Source organism: Castor canadensis, chromosome 5 (genome assembly GCF_047511655.1).
Source record: "Castor canadensis chromosome 5, mCasCan1.hap1v2, whole genome shotgun sequence".
Taxonomy (NCBI): domain Eukaryota; kingdom Metazoa; phylum Chordata; class Mammalia; order Rodentia; family Castoridae; genus Castor; species Castor canadensis.
In genome coordinates, this window is record NC_133390.1 from 158448549 (window position 1) to 158469190 (window position 20642).

The window sequence follows — 20642 nt, forward strand, 5'->3', positions numbered from 1 at the left end:
AGATTTGAGATGGGGTCTTGAACTATTTGCCTAAGCTGGCCTTGAATCTTGATCCTCCTGATTTTAGCCTCCCAAGTCCCTAGGATTATAGGTGTGAGCTGCTGACACCAGCTCAGTGATCACTTTTTGTTTAAGGTCTTTTATTATTCTTTTGACATAAAATAGCTACTGTAGGACTGAGATGTGCCTCAAGTGGTAGGAGGTTCTGAATTCAATCCTCAGTACCACCCCCCAAGATAGAAAAGAAAATAAAAAATAGCCACTATGGTATGCTGTCTGTAATTACTGTTATTGCTATTTTTCTTCTTTTTAAAGAAATGATTTAATTTCCTTTTTATTTATTTATTTATTTATTTGCGGTACTGGAGCTTGAACTCAGGGCCTTCACCTTGAGCCAGTCCACCCACCCTATTTTTGTGATGGGTTTCGAGAACTCTTTGCCCGGTCTGACTTCAAACCAAGATCCTCCTGATCTCTGCCTCCTGAGTAGCTAGGATTACAGGCATGAGCTAATGGCACCCGGCTTTTATTTATTTTTTTGGGTCAGCACTGCAGTTTGAACTCAGGGCCTGCACTTGCTAGGGCCTCCACTTGAGCCATACTTACAGCCCGTTATTTTCCTTTTCCTTTCCTTTCTTTACTTTTTCTTTTTTCTTTTTAACAAACAAACGATCATTTTAAGCATTTTTCATTTTATTTTTCCTGCATTGTTTCTATATAATTATATTTCTCTATAAGTTGAAAAGTTGACTGAATTAAAAGTTGAATGAGAATTGGCCCTGTGAGTATAGAATTGAGTTATAAAATACATTTTGTATGCTGATGGTACCAGTTAATATGGTATCTTTGATGCTATACCTGCTCCAATCCCTATGGCAGATAACAGACAATACATTTTGATTGCATTTAAACATGACTCCCAAGTCCTTGTTCGTAGTGTACCAGTCAACTAGTACAAACTGATTTCCATTTGCTCCAATTTCTCCAAGCTATGCTTACACTTAAGACAGCTACACTATCTTTTGTGTTATTATACTGACAAAACTTACTTCATCTTATGTATGCTGGTGTGCTTTAGAATTTAGGATTTACTGATTTGTGTTAAAGGGGAATAAACATAAGCCTTTATTAAAAAGTTTCTGGTGGCACCAGAGCGTCTGATAGCATGTTTAGTAAAACTTCTACACAGTTTTCTAACAGATATTTCCATAATTTAGTAATGTGCTAAGTTATTTAATAGTGTACTCACTTTTAACACAGATTTTAAGGGCCTCAAGACAAAGAGCAGATTGTTTCTTTGATTAGTGTAACAAAGACCTTTTTGTTTACTTAGAAATACAGTATGAAACATTTTTCAATTGTTAGGCACTGTTATTCTGTTTCTATATTGGTGGAGGACTTCCTACTTCCTCTTCAACTCATAACTTTTGTTCATAGCAGAACCTTCAGGATAGTCCTGAAGTGTCTTTCAGATTATTTTTTTCTAGGTGAGTGAGGGTGGAGGGAAATTTCTGGAATAGTTAAAATGCTTCAGAATCCACACTTTACTGACTACTCTTGACAGGAAATCTATAATAGTTAACTATATATGTATATGTATATATATATTTATATGTATGAATATATGTGTGTATATGTGTGTATGTATATATATGTTGGAAGTCGGAAAGTTAAATTATATTGTTAAACTGCCTTCCCTAAACCTTGCTTCTTAAGTGTTTTTCCCTGGTAGTTGAAATTATTAATGCAAAAGCAGAGCCTGTCAGTCTTCATATTTCCTAGTAGGATCAGAGCTGCAAATATATTTATGACTTTATTGTCTATTTCCTACAGTAGTTGACATTTCTATATAAACATTTTTCAGCTCAAGTATGAAAATAACTGACAGTGACAATTTAACTTGATTCTTTGTAATAAAAAGAGGTTTAACTGGGAAGTCATGGTGAATTTTAGAACTGGATTTGCCAGATAGGTACAGTACCTGCCATTTGTTGAATGCTTACTATAAAATTGGAGCATATTCTTATATAGAACTCTCTCCCCCCACCTTTTCCCTCTCCCTGTCTCTCCCCCTCCCTGTTTTTACTTCCCCTCCCCCTTCCCACTCTCTTCTTTCTTTTGCTGTGCAGGGGATCAAACCCATGGCCATTAAACTACACCCCCAGTCCAAGATATTTATTCTTTACCATTTATATTCTGATTAATCCCTAAATTAATTTTAAGTTTTGGAATATGTGACTTTTGGGTCTTATTTTAATTTTTATTAATTTTTATTTATTTTTTATTATCATATTATTGTTGTACTGGGAGTACATTGTGACTTTTACAAATGTACTTACAATATATCTCAGTTAAATCCACCCCCTCCAGCTGGACAGTGGTGACTCACACCAAGATCAAGAGGATCTCAGTTTGAAGTCAGCCCCTGTGCACATATCAAAAGACCCTATCTTGAAAATAGCCAAAACAACAAAGGGCTGATGGAGTGGCTAAAATGGTACAGCGCCTGCCTAGCAAGTATGAGGCCCTCAGTTCAAATTCCAGCATTGCCAAACCAAACCAAAACACCAGTTTTGAGGGTAGGAATCCATTATACTCTTGCCTGTGTTGATTGGCTTATTTCTTTCTGCCTGTTCTGAACTTAAGTGGTAGAGCACTTGCCCTACCTGCCTAGCAAGCATGAGGCCCTGAGTTCAAACCTCAGTACTACCAAAAAAAAAACCTCCCCTTTTATCATTTCCTTTATCCCACCTCTCGCATTCTACACCCTTTCCTTATATCCTTCCCCTCCCATTGGTACCAACCCCCCAGACAGGACCTGTTTTACCTTCCTGTCCTCCATTTTTGAAAAAAGAATAAAAACAAAAATCATTTTGTTTAAGAGCTCTATACAGGGAGTATCATTATGACATTTCTCTGTGTGTGTGTGTGTGTGTATTATATCCCAAATTTGTTCATCCCCTCTATTTTTCTCCTTTCTACCTTAGTCCTCTTCTTTACCATTTATACACTGATTGTATTTAAAATTAATTTAGGGATAGGTTTTGGAATATGTGACCTGTGGTGATCCATTTCTTTTTAATTTTGATTATTTCTTGCATTAGACTCTAGTTTTGTGGTATAATTGACTTTTTGGTAAATAGCTATTTTCAGGTTGAATTTTTTTTTTTTCTTTTAAGTGATACTGGGGTTTGAACTCAGGGATTAATGCTTGCAAAGCTGGAGCACTACCATTTGAGCCATGCCAGCAGTCCATTTTGCTCTGGTTATTTTGGAGATGGGAGTCTCTTGAACTATTTGTCTAGGCTAGTCTCTAACCATGATCCTCCCAAGTAGCTAGGCCTATAGGCTTGTGCTACTGGCACCTTGGCTGAATACCTTGATATTTCTTACTAGTGCAATAAATTCTAAGAAATTAGCCTAAAGTTTTTGCTTTTATTTGAAGTTACTAGATCTCAACTGAGTCTGTATAAACTAATTTTATAAAGAGAAAATTTGCTATAATGTTTTTGAATTATATTTGAACATTTTTCTACGTATGCTCAGACTATTAGATAACTTATCACTACAAAAATGTCATTAAAATTCCTTTGCTACATTTTAATATTTTTGTTTTACTTTGAGTGCTACTTAAAAATTTTAAGTATTAAGACTATTGGCATATATGGCCATTATTGCCTTCAGCTAAGACTTCACTGTATTCTTCACTAATTTTTTTCAGTATCCAAAGCACTTTAATTCATATTCTCATATTTTGCATATGTTTAAAATATAATCCAGCATAATTAAATGAGCACTCATAAAAACTACCATACAGCTTAAAAATTACAACTTTATCATTGCATTCACCTGCATATTTCCTGTATCATTCTTTATCTTTCTTGTGGTGATAATCACTATTCTGAATGGTGGTTTTTTATTCATTCATTCATTCACTTTTGAGTGCTGGGGATTGAACCCAGGGTGCATGCCAGGCAAGCAGTGTACAAATGAGCTGCATCCCCCCGATAGTATTCTGAATTTTGAATTTATCATTTCCTTGGTCTTCATAACTTTTTATCATGTGTGATATATAAATAGTATGTTACTTGTGCTTTTTCTTGAGCTACATAAAAATATCAACATTACCTTTAAAATTTACCTATATTATTGTTTATAAGCTGCTGTGTAACAGTGTGTTAAGTGAATATGCCAAGTTTATCCATTTTTATGTCAAAAGACATTTGGATTGTTTTCTAATTTTTTTGCTAATATAGACAGTGATACAGTGAACATTTTTGTGTATGTCTGTTGGTACACAGGTTCAAGGGTCTGTGTAGCATATATCCTCGGGAATAGTTTTGTAAGTAATGATATTTGCATCATCTGCATTGCACCATTTCTTCTTCTTTGAATATGCCCCTCTTTTACAGTTTTCAAATTTTTGGTGAAATTTACATATCATAATTAACTGTAATCAGTTGTAATTCAGTGGCAGTTTTCCTAATGATTGATGCACATCCATCCATTATCTTTCTCGTTTCAGTACAAGACCCATAGGAAAATACCCCATTTTCTCCTTCCCAGCCCCTGGTAATTCCTAATCTGCTCTCTGTCTCTGGATATCTCTGTTCTGTATATATTATATTAAAGGAGGCATAATTAACTTTTGTGTCTGAATCATTAGCATAATGTTTTTGAGGTCTGTTTAAGTTGTAGCATCGATCAATACTTCCCTTTTATTCCTGAATAATTTTTCATATATAATGCCATCATGCTCATGGCCTCAAACTGTGATCCTTCTGATCTCAGCCTCCCAAGTAGTGAATTACAGGTATGAGTCATTGGCAACTGGCTTAGAAAATTTCTCTTGATTTTGCTGGATGCCAGGGTGTACCACAGACTAAGAAACATGTTAGCTCCTTTCCAGGTTCCCAGCCTAATGGGAGTCTCTGGCTCAGCATTCCCACCTTGATGCAAGCCCAAAGTTTTTTTGATCCTTCTCAGAGCTGATAATTGCCACAGGTATCCCCAGTTTTCATATATAACACTGTCTTGTTCCTGCTGCTCCATATTCACTGTTTTGTTTGGTTTTGAGATTGCTAGGCACCTCTGAAATAGGAACAGTAGGTTAAATTGCTTTATGTAGGAGCTAGTATTTTGTGGTGGGAGAGCCCCTTGAATTAGTTCACTGAGTAGAAGAGATTTTTGTAAATCTTCCAGAGTTTAAAGTGGGTTAGCATGTGTATATTGGAGTCTAATCAGTTTTTCTTGATAAAATTTGGGTTGGGAGTGTTTTAAAGAACATTTTTAAAATGTAACATGAAATATAGTTACTGTTCTCTTCATAAACATTATTACATGAGTGTCAGATTTTCTTTTCTTTCTTTCTTTCTTTTTTGGTACTTGTGTGAGTCATTACCCCCCAGCACCGCCCCCCCCCCCAGTCCTTTTTGACTTAAGTGATTTTTTTTTTTTTTAAAGTGGGAGTGGGGTTTCATCTAAGGGTTTCGTGCTTTCAGCAGGCATTCTACCACTTGAATCACACCTCCGGTTCATTTTCCCATTTTGCTCTGGGGCGATGAGTGGGGCGGCAGGTCTTGCCAAACTATTTGCCTGGGCTGGCCTTGAACCTCGATCTTCCCAATCTCAGACTCCCAGTTAACTAGGATTACAGGTGTGAGTCACCAGCACCCAGTTTGCTTTAGTGATTTTTGGAATAGGGGCTCTCATTTCTGCCCAGACAGCCTCAGACCTCGATCTTTCTCTATGTGTTACCACCTTTTTTGTGGGATTGCAGTTGTATACAACCACATTTGTCTTGTTTGTTGAGATTGGGTCTTGCTGACATTTTTTTTTCTTGGACTGGCCTCGAGCTATGATCCTCCTGATTTCAGCCTCCCTGGTAAACTGGGATTATAGACAAATGCCACTATGCCCAGCAGGTCGTATCTCATATATCCTAAAATGCATTTGTTTCAAGTGTACAGTTAATGATTTTTCATAACTTAGAGATCCAACTCTCATTATGTCAGGTTTAGAATTCTTTTTATTCCTCCATTAAAATCCTTCCTTTCTATTTATAGGAAATCCTGTTTCTTATTTAGCCCCAGGGAAACCACTACTCTGTCTTTTTTGGATTTTTATGTAAATGGATTCATACAATATGTGGTCTTTTGTGCCTGGCTTCACTTAGCATATTTTTGAGGTACATCTATGAGATAACACTTCAATAATTTTAAAAAAATTATAAAATAATTTAAATAACTAAAAAGGATGATTTTTCATTGCCTAGATAATACCACATTTAATGTATCCATTCACTTGTATCAATATAGAAATGTGTATTACTATGATCTCTAGCAGTATAAAAAAAAAAAACCAAAAATACATTTCTAGACTGACATTTGTCAGCCTTACTAAGTATATTATAGTATGTTTGTGACTCGGCATCTTTTTAATGAATTGATCCATTATAGAATGCTCTTGTGTAATATTGTCATGATTGTATCCAGGGAGTATTGTTCTTTTTACCAAATGTACGTAAATAATTAAGCTTAGTTATTATTTCTGTATTTCAGAGTTTTTTTTTTTTTCCTTTGTGTATGTAATGTGTTTTTGCTGCTATCAGTGTGCCTCTAACACAGTTCACAGGCCCTGACAGTGCAAGGGCCTGAGAATCATGAGGAAAAAATAAACATTGTGCCATTCGCTTGGCCACTTTGAGAGTTACTTGTGCTTTTCTATACTTTAATCTGTTTTCCCAGCTCCTGTGTAAGAGAGTTGTTACTGCTTTCCTGTTGTTTTACTGACCATGCTGCTGTGCATCAGTACTTTTCTTGAGGTATTTAGGGTACAAAAGATGGTTAAATACTAGGTTCGATTTAGAGACAAACATTTCAAAAAAGGCAGAAGTAGTACATGGATATTATATCTTAACTATTTAACCTGTCTTACACATAATAATAAGCATTTGTATCATTTTGATAAAACTTATTTCAATCATATATTTATCGTATTTTCCCTTTTTAAAACTCACGTTGGACTTCTGGAATGGCTCAAGAGGTAGAGTGCCTGCCTAGCAAACATGAGGCCTGAGTTCAAAGTCCACTACTTCCAAAATAAATAAGTAAATAAATAAATCTTATGTTGGAATTTAAGTTTTTTCTTTTGCAGTGCATGGGTTTTGAACTCAGGGCCTTATGCTTATTAAGCAGGCATTCTTCCACTTGAGCCACTCCTCCAGCCTGAAGCTATGTTCTTTATTAGAAAGGTTTAATAAAAGGCTTTATAGCTGGGCACTGGTTGCTCTTGCCTGTAATCCTGGCTGTTTAGGAGGAAGAGGTAAATAGGATTGTGGTTTGAAACCAGCCCAGGCAGATAGTTTGTGAGACCCTATCTTGAAAATACTCAACACAAGAAAGGACTGGCAGAGTGGCTCAAGTGGCAGTGCGCCTGACTAGCAAGCATGAGGCCCTCAGTTCAGACCTCAGTACAATAAATAAATAAATAGCTTTACTTTCGTGGCATATTTAGAAAAAAAAGTTGAAAACTATTCTCTTGAAACTTATCATCTGTTTAAATTTTATTGATGTTAAAGGTACTTCACAGAATGATGATGGCTCTAGACCCAAGGATGAAGCAAGGTAAGAGCTCACTGATTGCATACCACAGAATGCAAAGACATACAAGGGAGAATTAATGTAGATTAATTAAAATTTCAGGTTCACATTGATACAAGAGTAAATATCAAAAAGAATTCAAGATTCAAGGTAAGAAGAGAAATACCTGAGAAAGATATAAGACTATCTGATTGCAGCTGTCCTGTGTAGGCCAAAAATGATGAAATTGCTGACACTTCCTTAAGCTTGAAGAATGTGAATATATTGGCACTTTTAAAAGGGAACCAGTTCTGAATCAGTGATAGCTTTGCATATGTGCAAAGGTCACTACTAGATGTGCTATCATCTGGGTCTTCATAGATTTGTTCCAACTGCTTGCTATTAAGTTAGGGCAAACAAATAAGCACTGTTTTGTGCTTATCTGCTTACAGATGTGGTCCTAAAATATGTTGAAAGCTTTGACTTATGTTAATTTACTTAAACTTTTGTATATTGGTTATCCTGCATACTGGTAATGGGGATAAAAATTGGGAAATTTTCCTACTCTTAAAGCTATAAGTGACATGTTATAAAGTCACATTGGAATCTGTTTTTCACAAATTGTTTAAGAAGTGGGTAGGAAGAAGGAGCATTGAAGGAGTAGCCAGGCATGGTGGTATAGGCATGTAATATCAGTATTTTGGAGGATCAAAAGTTTAAGGTCAGCCTGGGCTACATAGTAAGACTGTCTCTGAACAAACAAACAGAAGGAATAGTTAGGGAAGAACCTGAAAATCAGTGTCACAGAACAGAAAGGAAGCTGGCAGAGTGCCTCAAGAGGTAAGAGCACCTGCCTAGCAAGCATGAGCTCCAGAGTTCAAACCCTAGTGCTGCCTAAATAAATAAATGAATAGAATAGAATAGAATGGGAAATTATCTAGAAAGACAGTTTTGTAGTGTCAGGTGCTGCAGGGGAAGATAGGTAAAGCACGTAGAGCAAAATGTTGATGATTGTTGAAACGGGATTGACAGATACATGGGATTTGTTGTCTTAGCTACTTTAATAATATATAAAAATTTTCATAATAAAACATTTACAAAGACAACTTATCAAAATCTTTTGGAAGTGGGTGTAGTTGCATATACCTAATTCTAGCACTCAGTAGGTTGAGCCTGGTAGATCATGAGTTAGAGGCTGCTGGGCACTGGTAACTCACACCTAGTAAACCTATCTACTCAAGAGGCAGAGATCAGGAGGATCACAGTTTGAAGTCAGCCTGGGCAAATAGTCGGGAAACCCTATCTCAAAAATACCCAACCAAAAACGGACTGGTGGAGTAGCTCAAATGGTAGAGTGCCTGCCTAGCAAGCATGAGGCCCTGAGTTCAAACCCCAGTACCACAAAAAAAAAAAAAAAAAAAAGGTGGAGGCCAACTTGAGCCATATAGTGAGTTTTGAGACCATTTTGAGCTATGTAGCCAGACCTTCTGTTAAAAAAAGAAAACAATCTTTAGAAAAATCAGTTTATAAAGTGGTTGTGTCTTATTAAATAGAAATCTACTTTCATAGAGTCACTCCTGTGACAAAGACTCATGTTCTATACCAATCTTGCAAGTGGTAGGAAATAAGGTGTTGTAACTTCTTGCTTGAGTAATTACTTTTTTCACTTTTCACTGTAAGTGAAAAGTAATGGAAAAGATTTTTAAAATAAAATAAATATATCTATAGATTGGAAGACAACTTCATATGCTTCTTTTGTCACTTTTTAGTATTAAATTTAGTATTCAATTTTTTAAGTTTCTGCAATTGCCGTTCTATTTTGTTGTTTTCTTGAGACAAGGTTTCACTATATCCCAGACTGCACTCGAACCTTTGATTCTCTTGCTTTACTTGGGAGAGTATTAGGATTACCTGTATGTACCTCCATTGCTCAGTCATAAAATATTTGATTATTTCAGTTTGCTTCAGTCATTTAACTCCTTTTTCACATAAATTAACCGTATCTTTGCATTCAAAGTGAGAATGTGATAATGCTCTTTAAGAGGTTCCATTACTATACTGTGTTGCTTGTGTTTCTTTTTTTTAGATCTTTTTCTTACAATATTTATGAAACCATTTGTTCTCTTGACATTTTTTGCAGAAGCCCTCCTAGAGTCCCAGCTTTATGCCATTTATTTAATCAGTGCTTTATATCTTCCCAAATGCCCAAATGAATGATTATTGTAAATATTTTCAGGAAATAGTGTCTTCTGGGGTTTCTATGCTTGCCTGACAAATCTTTCAATGTGTCTTTTGTGTTGAGCATAATTCCTGTTCATTGATTTTTATTACAGAGGACTTACCTCTGATATGATGTGTTTGAAAAGCATTTTGTAAACTGTCAAATGTGGTTTAAATGTTACTTCTATTAAAAACTCCTTAGACCAATTAAATTTAATAGAGTTTAAGTATACTAAAACAAAAATGATTTGTGAATCTGCTTACAGAGCCAGAGTAGGTTCTGAAAACTACAACCATGTGTGACACAACATTTATGAGAAAAGAAAAGCAAGACATCGAAAATGTAATCAACCAGTCAGTTGATAACAGCTTAGTTACTTATTTATAGTCTAATCAGTTAACCAGCTACAGGGCCTCCTGCTCAGTTATTGTGATCAAACACTATTGGTTTGGCTGTTGCGTCCAGTGCGAGCACCTGGTCCAAATACATGGCCTAAATGTGATTTAATGCTACACACACTGTGTAGTATTCATGGCCATGGCTGCCTTTCCTCCTTCACATTTGTTGGCAGATTTTATAACTGTCAGACTAAAAGGCAGAGCAACATAAAGAATGGCTTCATCCCCCATAGTTATTGTTTAGGAAATTTAAACAACCTTAGGTTATTTTACCTTTTGTCCTAATTTAAAAACTGTCAATTAGTGTCATGAATATAGTCTTGTCAATCTGCTTTCTCCATAATATATCTGGATGTTTTATATTTCTCAGTATTCTATCATTTGTATGAAGTACCAAGATGATTGGTGCCTCATGTTCAAGATTTTTGTGTTAGATGAGCCTTATCGATTGTTATCCTTTGATTTGAATATTTATTACAACCTTATACTAACATGTTGATTCTCCATGGGTCTCTATCCTATGCATAGACATTTGTGCTTATATATAGGTTTGATGTGTACACACACACATTCACACTCACACACAGTAAAATAAGCTGAGATTTGTGAAAGTGTGAAGGAAAGGAACATAGCTATAATAGTACATAGTTAGTAACTAATTGCTTTCCAAAAGTGGTGGTGTTGATTTCACTGAAAATTGTATATAGTGTGTAGGTTTCATGTTGGCTCTTAAAATCTTAATTTCCAGTTCAGTTCTGTATTTTATTAAAAGAGCTTGAAGTTATAAAGAGAACTGTATTAAATCATCAATGCTATTTTAGTATGACTGTGCTTCTGAAGCTTTAGAATACATAAGAATCACCTAGAGGACTTGTGTTAAAATCTGTTAAAATACGTATTCCTAGGTCTCATCCATAAGTTCCTGATTCATTAGCTCTGGGTGGGACAAGGTTTGCCTTTCTAAAAAATTTTAAGGATGCTGCTAGACCAGAGCCTACATCTTGAGAAGCAGTGTGGTTAGACACATGGGTTTTTTGAGATTACATCAAACTATTTGGGGATGTCTTTGTAGTTATATAACAAGATCAGTTTCTTGGAAGCCAAAGCTTACAGAATTTGCTGGAAATGTCACTCCATCTTAATTTTGTATTCTTTTGCTTCAGAACCTGTTGAGTCTTTTAAATTGTTTTTGCTTTTATGTTTAAGAAAATAATATAGGATTCTTTTAAAAATGTAAATAAAGCAATGTTAAGAATACAATGTGTGAATGACTCATGGATTACATAACAGTTGACCTAAGACCTTAAAAGTACATTATAATTTAGATATGCATGTCTTAGAGGAAGGGAAAGGAATTTTAGGTAGAAGGAAGAAAAATAAAATCATGGAAATGAGAACAGCCAGGGTTGTTTTATGGGGAATCTTCGGTCACAGCCTTTTATTGATGATAGGGCAATTAAAAGAGAAATGGCAACTGGTCAATTTCAGAAGGGAATCAGTCACTTTATACTTACTGCCTCTCATGTGGTAGGTACTATACAGAATATATTTCTTAGTTTTTTTTTTAGTTAATCCTTAAACATTTCTGTGAAGTAGGTACTATTGTTTCATTTTTATAGATGATGAGAAAACTGAGCTCAGAAAGGGAAGGAAACTTGTCTGAGTTAATAGTGTATATGGCACAGTTGAACCTGGGGATTCCCTTACCTTCAAAGCTTGAGATCATAACCATCATGCTTTACTGCCATCTGAAGTTGGAATGATATATAAGTAAATGCTTAGCCTTTGATAAATGTTAGCTATCTTTAATATGAGAGAAGTTATGGCCAAATGGAGTTGGTTTGCAAGTAAAGACTGAGATGGAGTCCCCCCACCGAGAGGAATATTTTAAAAAATACTTGGATGGGATTGGTATGATCAGAACTCTATAGGAAAAATTATTTTATTTGGAAATAGTACATATTGTAGTTTGGGTTATGTGGTATGAGTAAAGATGTGAAAAGCTACTATAGCATTGTAACAAGTGGTAATGAAGGCTAGAACTGGGACAGTGATGGTGGAGGAGTAAAGGGAGACCTGTCAAAGTTGGATCAAGAGTGTTTTTTTTTTTTTTGAGACAGGGTCTTACTATGTAGTCCTGGGTTGGCCTTGAAGTTGTGATCCTCATGTTAATCCACTCAGCCTCCTGATTGGAACTTAGATACATTGAATATCTGGAGGCACAGGGGGAAGAAAAGTAAAATTTCCTGGGAGAATAGCATTGTTAGTGATAGAAGCAAACCATAGAAGGGAGAGTGGCTTTAGGATTAGAGCATTATTCTAGATATCCTGCAGCATTTTTTTTTAATATATAATTTAATACCAGGATTGCAGGGAGTCAGTGTAGAGATTATTATTTGGGAATTGTCCTCAGAGGTAGTCTTCAAAAATCATGGAATTTGAGATCTTAAGGAAAAGCAAAGTGAGAACAAGAACCAAACCCTAGGGACTTATATTTCGTGGCTTGTAGAAAGAGAACAAATTGAAGAAGGGCTAGATAGAAGTAGAAGTTGGGAGTGCAAAATGTTTTTAAAAGATGAGGTAATACCAGGTGTGACGGCACACATCTGTAATCCTAGCACATTCGGGTGGAGGCAGGGAGATCTCCATTTCAAGGCCAGCTTTGGTTACGTAGTAGCAGGGCCCTGTCTTTAAAAAAGAAGAAAAGATTGAACATTTAATATTGTCAAATGCTACAGAAGATATTGTGGTCTTAGATTAATAAGCTTGTGAAAACTGGCAATTTGGAAAAAAAAAAAGTCAGGCTAGTTTATCCCAAGACCAGAGTAGATTCCAAGTTGGCTTTTAAATTGATGTTTTAAAAAATGAATCTATAAGGTCTTAGAAGAAAATACAGTTAATTCATTGCTGAATAAATTTAATTATATGAAAATATAAAACTCTTATGTATTTAAAAATATAACTAAAAGGAAAGGAACTAGGCAGACATGGTGATGCATGCATGTAATCCCAGCTATTTAGTCAGGGGCAGGAGGATCCAGCTTGAGTTTAAAGCCAGCCTGGGCTAAGGTAGGAAGGCCCTGTCTCAAAGACAAAATAAAAATCAAAAGTTTAAACTTCAGTATGGCCAAAAACAACATAAAAGAGAGTTCAAGCACCTGTCACCTATACTACGGGCGGGGTATATGTGTGTGTGTTTGTGGGGGAACGCAAAGGAACTATTTAAACCAATATGATAGGTGAGTATCCTCAGATTGTTAAGAGCTATTATGAATAAGGAAAACAAGTCTCTCTCTCGCCCTCTTTATTTCACAATTTGCATGCCATCCTTGCACAGGGGCCATGCTAATCTTCTCTGTATTCAAATTTTATTGTATGTGCTGCTGAAGTGAGCAAAAATTGTTCTCTTAAAATAGAAAAATGTATAAAGACATACATACAATTTATGGAAGAAGGAACTCAAATGGCTTAGCATTTTTATTTACCAAATTTGCAAAGGTTTTAACATGTTATGATGAAATGGAAGAATAGGTCAATTATGATCTTTAAAAATATTTTTTATATAATTTAGCAGTCAGCATTTTAACCTTTAAAATATACAGAAAAAGCCCAATGAAAAGAAAATGTTAGGATAGTCAGCGTCATTCACAGTGTTTTCGAAATTTGAGAGAAATGCCCAGTATGTATAACAGAATTAAACAGAAACCCACCCAAGGTATGAAACCATTATTCATTCTTTGATCATAGTCATTTCCAGTATAAAAGGCTGGCAAGAGATATACCCTTTTCTTAATTTTAACTTTATCTGCAATGTGGGATTACAGTTAATTTTTATTTTACAAGTTGTATTTTCTCTTTGAAAATCTTTTTAAAGATGTAAATACAGGGCAGGGGGGTGTAACTCAGTGATAGAATACTTGTCCTCAGTTTAATCTCTTAACAGTGGGGAAATAAAAACTGAAATTCAGTAATTGTATGGATTTCACAAATGCACAAAGTATAAAGAAGAAAAGGAACATCAGAAAAGAGCTTGAGGAGCACTTAAGACTGAGAAGGCATTTTAGGTTGAGAATTTGATTTTATTTATGAACCAAAAGGAAGGCTCTAGAAGGATATAATGAAAATATAAGAAGAATATGCAATGATAGAAATTCTAAGAGCAAAAAGGCTTTGATCAAGGGCACAGATAGAAAATCAGCATGGAAGAAATGATGAGTTTTGTCCTCCCCCCTCCTCCACCTGAGAAACAGATGGAAATAGTAGCACAGAAAAATGCTAAGGAAGTTGAGGGATAGTAGATCATCATTTTTTGAAAGAATGAATCAGGACCATCTATAGATGGGGATTAGGTATTTGAGGAGATAGAAAAGGTTTTCAGTGGGCATTGGGATGTGGTCAGGAGTGAATTAAAGATGTGAAGGGATTGGTTTCCAAGCATTGTTATAATCCAAGTGAAGGTGTTGAATAATGTCAGATGTATCCCATGTTGCCTTAATGTCTTTGATATAATCAGGCCTTAGGAAGTTAAGTAATTCCTTACCGAAAGATAAATCTGAAGAAGCACAATTTTAATTTTTTCCCTTTTTTGCTGGTTCTGTATAATTATATAGTAAGAACTTTGTTTTGTTTTTTTTCTGTTGTTTTTTTTGTGGTGCTGGGTTTGTTTGAGCTCTGGGCCTCACTCTTGCTAAGCAGGTGCTTTACCACTTGAGCCACTCCACCAGCTCTGTCTTGTGTTGGGATTTTCAAGATAGGGTCTCTCAAACTATTCACCTGGGTCTGGGTTTGAACCTCATTCCTCCTTGTCTCTTCATTTTAAGTAGTTAGGATTGCAGATGTGAGCTACCAGTGCCTGGCTTAATAATTTTTTTTCTTTGGGGGTGGTACTGGGGTTTGAACTCAGGACCTCACACTTGCTAGACAGGCACGCTGCCACTCCTGTAGCCCAAGAGCGCCTTTTTCCTAGCGAATCAGTAGATGGATCCCATTGAGCCTGTGGTGTTACTACTAGGTTTGTATAATCTATTCGAATTCCCTAGTTTTCCCAGGAGACTTGAGCTATGATTTGTTCTTTTCAACAAGGATTAGAGAGAAAGACTTACCTTGCGAGTCATTGAAAGTGAAAATCTTAAAACTGTTTCTTACTGGATACAGTGGAGAATCTATCAGAACCTTTTGTAGAACAGTCTTCCCTCTTCGATATACTATTCACTTTAGCCACTAAAATACACTAGACTTCTCAATTGGAACATTCTTCAGCATTACTTGTTGATTGTACAGAACAGTAGTGGAAAATGTAGATGAAGAAGTAGTTGTAGTGAAAGGATTGGGAGGGGAGGGGAGATAGCTAGGCAGGGTTGAAGGAATTAAAGTTGATAAGTTCTATGATGAAGTTTAATGAAGGGAACTGAGGGACTGTAAAGGCAGGGGAAGATTGAAGGTCATGAGATGAATAAAAATACCAATGGGAGGCACATAGGGGAAATAGGGAGTTAGAGGGATTTTAGTTACTCAAGATCTAGGAAGAGGAAAAATTCTAAGTGGCAAGGAAATTGCTCTTTTTCCTAGATGTTGAATACTAAAATCCCTCTAACTATAACTTCCTGTTCCTAGGTTGTCAGATAAATAAGTACATTGAGAAACAGAGACTGAGATGTTGTTACAAGCATGACAGGATGGATGGATATTAAAATGTTGTGGGCCCCATACCCCTTTTTTTTTTTTTTTTTTTTTTTTGTGGTTCCCTGGCTTGCATTCAGGGCCTCAGGATTGCTAGGCCAGCGTCCCACCAGTTGGGCCATGCACCCAGCCCCAAAAATCTCCTAATTTTTATCTCCAACAGCAAAACATAGCATTTTTAAAATACATTTTCTGTTTTACCCTTATCATAACAGATTTGCCTCATGCCATGAACATTTCTTCTTCATATATCCTGACAACTTCTGTAGCGCTGGGTGTGCAATTTTAGTCTGAATTTTGTGGCTTACATTTTTTTTTTTTTAGGAGTCACATAGTAAAGATAATTTTGAGATAGATACAGAGAGGTTAAGTAACTTTTCTTTCGTCACATAACTTGTTAGTAGTAGAGTCAGAGTTAGATACCTCAGTTTTCCACTTTTGGTCCATTTTACCTGATGTCTGTTAAAAAAAAAAAAAGAACCCTGCTTTCAGACTAATTAGTAATCTCTTAAATAATGTGGAAAGGCAATATCGTGAGACTCAGAGGGGTGTGTGACTCAAAATGGGTTTGGGACCTCACTTAAGGAAAGGGAAGTAGTGTCAAAGCTGATTCTCCCTACATTATTGTGTACATTTTCTGGGTAGCTTGGCCTTCAGGTGTTGACCACCAGTTTACTGATCTATTTCCTTTAATCAAAATAAGAATTTTAAGAAACTCCAAAGCAGTGCTTTCCATATATATCATCTGGGGATTTTATTAGAACGCTAGTTCTGATATAGTAGGTCTGGAATGGGTTCCCAGATTTTACTTTTTTTTTTTTTTTTGCAGTACAGGGCCTCACACTTGCTAGGCAGATACTCTGCTACTTGAGCCACTTCACCAGCCCAAGATTGTATGTTTTTCACAAGCTCTATGTAGCACCTGTACTTTTAGTTGAAAGACCACACTTTGAGTTTATAGGCCTTAACGGACTTTTAGGGAACATAATTTTATCCCTTAGTGTAAATATAAAAATATCAAATTAGTTAGGCACACCTATAATCTCAGCACTCCGGAGGCTCAGGCAGGAAAATTGCACGTTTGAGGCCAGTCTGGGCTACATAGCAAAACTGTCTCCCAAAAAAAAGGTTACACATACTTTTTATTAAAAATAAACAAAAACATTGTAATACAGAAATTGCAGGAAAATATAATCTAGAAACTGGCTATTCGTGTCTGATTTCTAACCATGACAGTAATAACAGCTTTCAACCTGACATTTTTTCCTTTTAGTGTCCTTCCTGCTTCCATTTTGTTGATCTTACTTTGAAGGAATGGCAGCTCCTTTTTGAAAAGATCTGTGGGTACCCTCTTTCTCCTGGTGTAAGACAGCCAGCCTCAAACTTGAATTAATATTAATAGCCAATAGAAACAAAAAAATAACGTTGATAAACTTACCTATGTTTTTGTGATAAGACATTTTGAGAACTTGATTTTGCTTAAATAGGACTTCTGAAGATTTGAATTCTTTTTTTTTTTTTTTTAATTGATTTCAAGTGTTTCTGTACCCTTGGGTAACCCCTCACTCTATGTCTAGATGAGCTGTGGGAGGTTATGTAAGTCTTTACCCAAGAACTGTATGTATTTGATAAGACTGGCCTGAAATTAGGAAGCTTTTCTCTCTCTGGTTTTCTTGTTTTGTTTTGCAGTACTGGTTTGAACTAAGGGCTTCATACTTGCTAGGCAGAAACTCTACCAGTTGAGCCATACCTCTACCCAAGAAAATTTTTTCATCTCCTAAAACATTAATTTTGGCCTCCCTGCTATTGTGATTTTATTTTCCTTCAACTAAAAGTACAGTTTGTTCTCTTTCCTCTTCCTTCCCTTTCCAACCTCCTTCTTACCCAGAGTGAGCACAAATGGATCAGATGATCCTGAGGATACAGGATCTGGTGAAAATAGGAAGGTCAATGGGAACAATTCTCCATCGCTCTCAAATGGTGGTTTTAAGCCCTCTAGACCTCCAAGACCTTCACGGCCACCTCCACCCACCCCACGTAGACCAGGTATGTATCCCAGCCTTCAGTATTGTTTTGTAAATAATGTTCTATGTTGGGAATCTATCCTCATGTAGGTTTTAGGAGACCTTTTAAGGTCACTTTTGTGGCCTCATTTTCACATTCAAGATTTTTGCCAAGAATATTCCATTCTGTAGTTAAACAAGAAGTGCCTTTTCTCAAAGTTTTCTTCCAGGGGTAGAATTACTAAAGCAGTGCTCTATTAAGAATGAAAAGCACATGTGTATTGTATAAAGTATAGACAGTACAGATAAGAGTGCAGTTTTTTGGGGTTTTTTTTGCATGGTTTGTAATTGTGACATAAAAGCATTTCTTACAATCAAGAATTTGGTTGCTTATTCCCATTATATCCTTCTAAAAGCTGACAGTGGTGCATGAGAACTAGATTTTAAAGCAGAAATTATACCTCAAATAAACATATTTCATGTAGTAAAAATGTAAACATAGGTAGAATATCCTATGTTTATGAGATGTATAAATATCCATTTTTCTGATTAGCCAGAACAAATCTTTAATGTTGTTTTTTTATTCTGCTAGTATGTAGGTAGGGACTGCAAAGTAATTAAATCATCTGATATTAGAAAGGTAAATTGGTTGTCCACAAATCATTTTATTAAATGGGTTTGTGTTTAATAGTACACTTTTTAATAGTACACTTTTCCCTTCTCTGTAGGTAATTGTTAATGATATAGTCAAAGTCTTCTAGACTGTATACCTCTTTGTATACTATTAAGACTTCCTGCAGATTTGTTTTGTCAACAAGTATTTCTTAGATGTAATAAGTGCTCAGTGACTGTAAGAATATTACTGCTTTTTAGCCAGTTCCTCCATACTATAAACATCAAAAATTGGTCTTTAATCTTCAGGATTTCACAGAGAAGACTGGTTAAAGGATGTGGAAAATTACTAAATGCACTTAAAAAATAACCAGGAATACTAATGGTGTCCTATTCAAAATGTTTTTTATTGGTTTAAGAGTGTAGCTCCATGAAGAGTGCTTACCCAGTCATGCCCCAGTGATCACCAGCACTGCAGAAGTCAGTGTATCTGTAAAATCATTTTTATTTCCTGTGGCATCATAAAATTAGAATCTGTAATCAATAATGAGACATAGGGTAGACAGAAACTAAAAAGTTGTGAACAAGCCTATTAAGTGGGAACATTGACTACCTCGCTTTAATTTTTACCTGCATTTTAAGTTTTTTTATTACCTTTTTATTTTTTCAATAAAATTCTATCCTGATTTTAGATTTCAGAAAGTAAAAGATTCTTTTTTTTATGCTCTGCACATCTTTTATAGCATCGGTCAATGGTTCACCATCTGCCACTTCCGAAAGTGATGGATCTAGTACAGGCTCTCTACCACCAACAAGTACAACTACAAATATATCTGAAGGAGCAACATCTGGATTAATAATTCCTCTTACTATATCTGGAGGCTCAGGGCCTAGGCCATTAAATCCTGTAACTCAAGCTCCCCTACCACCTGGGTAAGTACTCTTTTTTGGCTAACATTTGTTTTCTTTAGGTTTCTGCATGTCCTCATTAATAAAACAATACTGCATTCTTTCATTAACTGTCTTGAAGCAGTTGTAATTGGACTTTTGGAAATCTGGAGTTAAAAGAAAATTTCACCACATTTGAAATATTTCCAATGCAAAATAGAAGAATTTTGTTTTTTCTTTTTATTTTTGTGGTGCTGGGGTATATACCCAGGGCCTTAGGCTTGCTAGACAGGCACTCTACCACTTGAGCCATACTCCCTACTTTTTCTATTTTTTGAGACAGCCTAGGGTGACCTCAAACTCAGAAACCTCCTGCCTCAGCTTCTGACTTCTGGGATTACAGGAATGTTCATCACACTCAGCTTAAGAATTTTTTTTTTATTTGAAGAACCCTGACCCATAGATCATTGACCAATGTCAGGTAATAGTCACTAATTGAGATCACTTTTTCTTTTAGGGAGTAAAGTAAAACCTTTTAAAATCAAAATTGTTTCATCACAGTCATTATATAAACTAACAGATAATTTTGTTTTCTACTTATTTTAAAAATTAGTCTTAATTATAATTTTTATGTATTTATAGTATAACATTCGAATTAATCCACATCTCAGAATGCTAATAAATAAATAATTTGCTTGCCTGATAAATTACTAAACTCATAATGAGAATTTTAATTGCTACACAGACAATACTTTGATTGCTAGGCTATTTTCCTTATGGAAAGTTAAGTTTTTCATTTGAAATGATTTTTTTGTTTTATTTTTAATTTTTAATTTTTTTAAATGGCTGTAAAAAGCTAAATTCAAAGGCTGTTAATGCTTAAAAACAAACTGAGTATCCTTGGAAGTATCATTGGTACTTCCAAGTTTTTTGGGGTTTTTTTGGTGAGACTGGGATTTGAACTCAGGGCTTCGCATTTATAAAGCAGGTACTCTACCACTTGAGCCACACCTGCTGTTTGTTTTGGAGATGGGGGTCTCTTGAACTCTTTGCTCAGATTGGCTGCAAAACATGATCCTCTCGATCTCATCCTCCCAAGTAGCTAGGATTACAAGGTATGAACCACCAGTGTCTGGTGGTACTTCCAAGTTTCGATGGTTTACTTCTGTCTTCTCCTTGGGGATAGATAAACCTTCCAAGAATATTAAAAGTACTCCAGTTGGCCAGTCTGCCAATTTCCATCCTGTATTGTGCAAAGGGC

At 35.7% G+C, this 20642-nt stretch overlaps 1 protein-coding gene and 1 pseudogene across 4 annotated transcripts in view; one reads left to right on the top strand and one right to left on the bottom strand.

Moving 5' to 3' along the window:
• Positions 1 to 20642, top strand: part of Itch (itchy E3 ubiquitin protein ligase) — a 130888-nt gene that overhangs the window by 62220 nt on the left and 48026 nt on the right. For all 4 annotated transcript variants that reach the window (XM_074074585.1, XM_074074586.1, XM_074074584.1 and 1 more), the window contains 3 exons: positions 7580 to 7625; positions 17767 to 17924; positions 19237 to 19426. In XM_074074585.1, the coding sequence (XP_073930686.1) occupies positions 7580 to 7625; positions 17767 to 17924; positions 19237 to 19426 (394 nt within the window). The remainder of the gene's footprint in view (positions 1 to 7579; positions 7626 to 17766; positions 17925 to 19236; positions 19427 to 20642) is intronic.
• On the bottom strand, positions 13480 to 13595 carry LOC141423632 (U6 spliceosomal RNA; annotated as a pseudogene).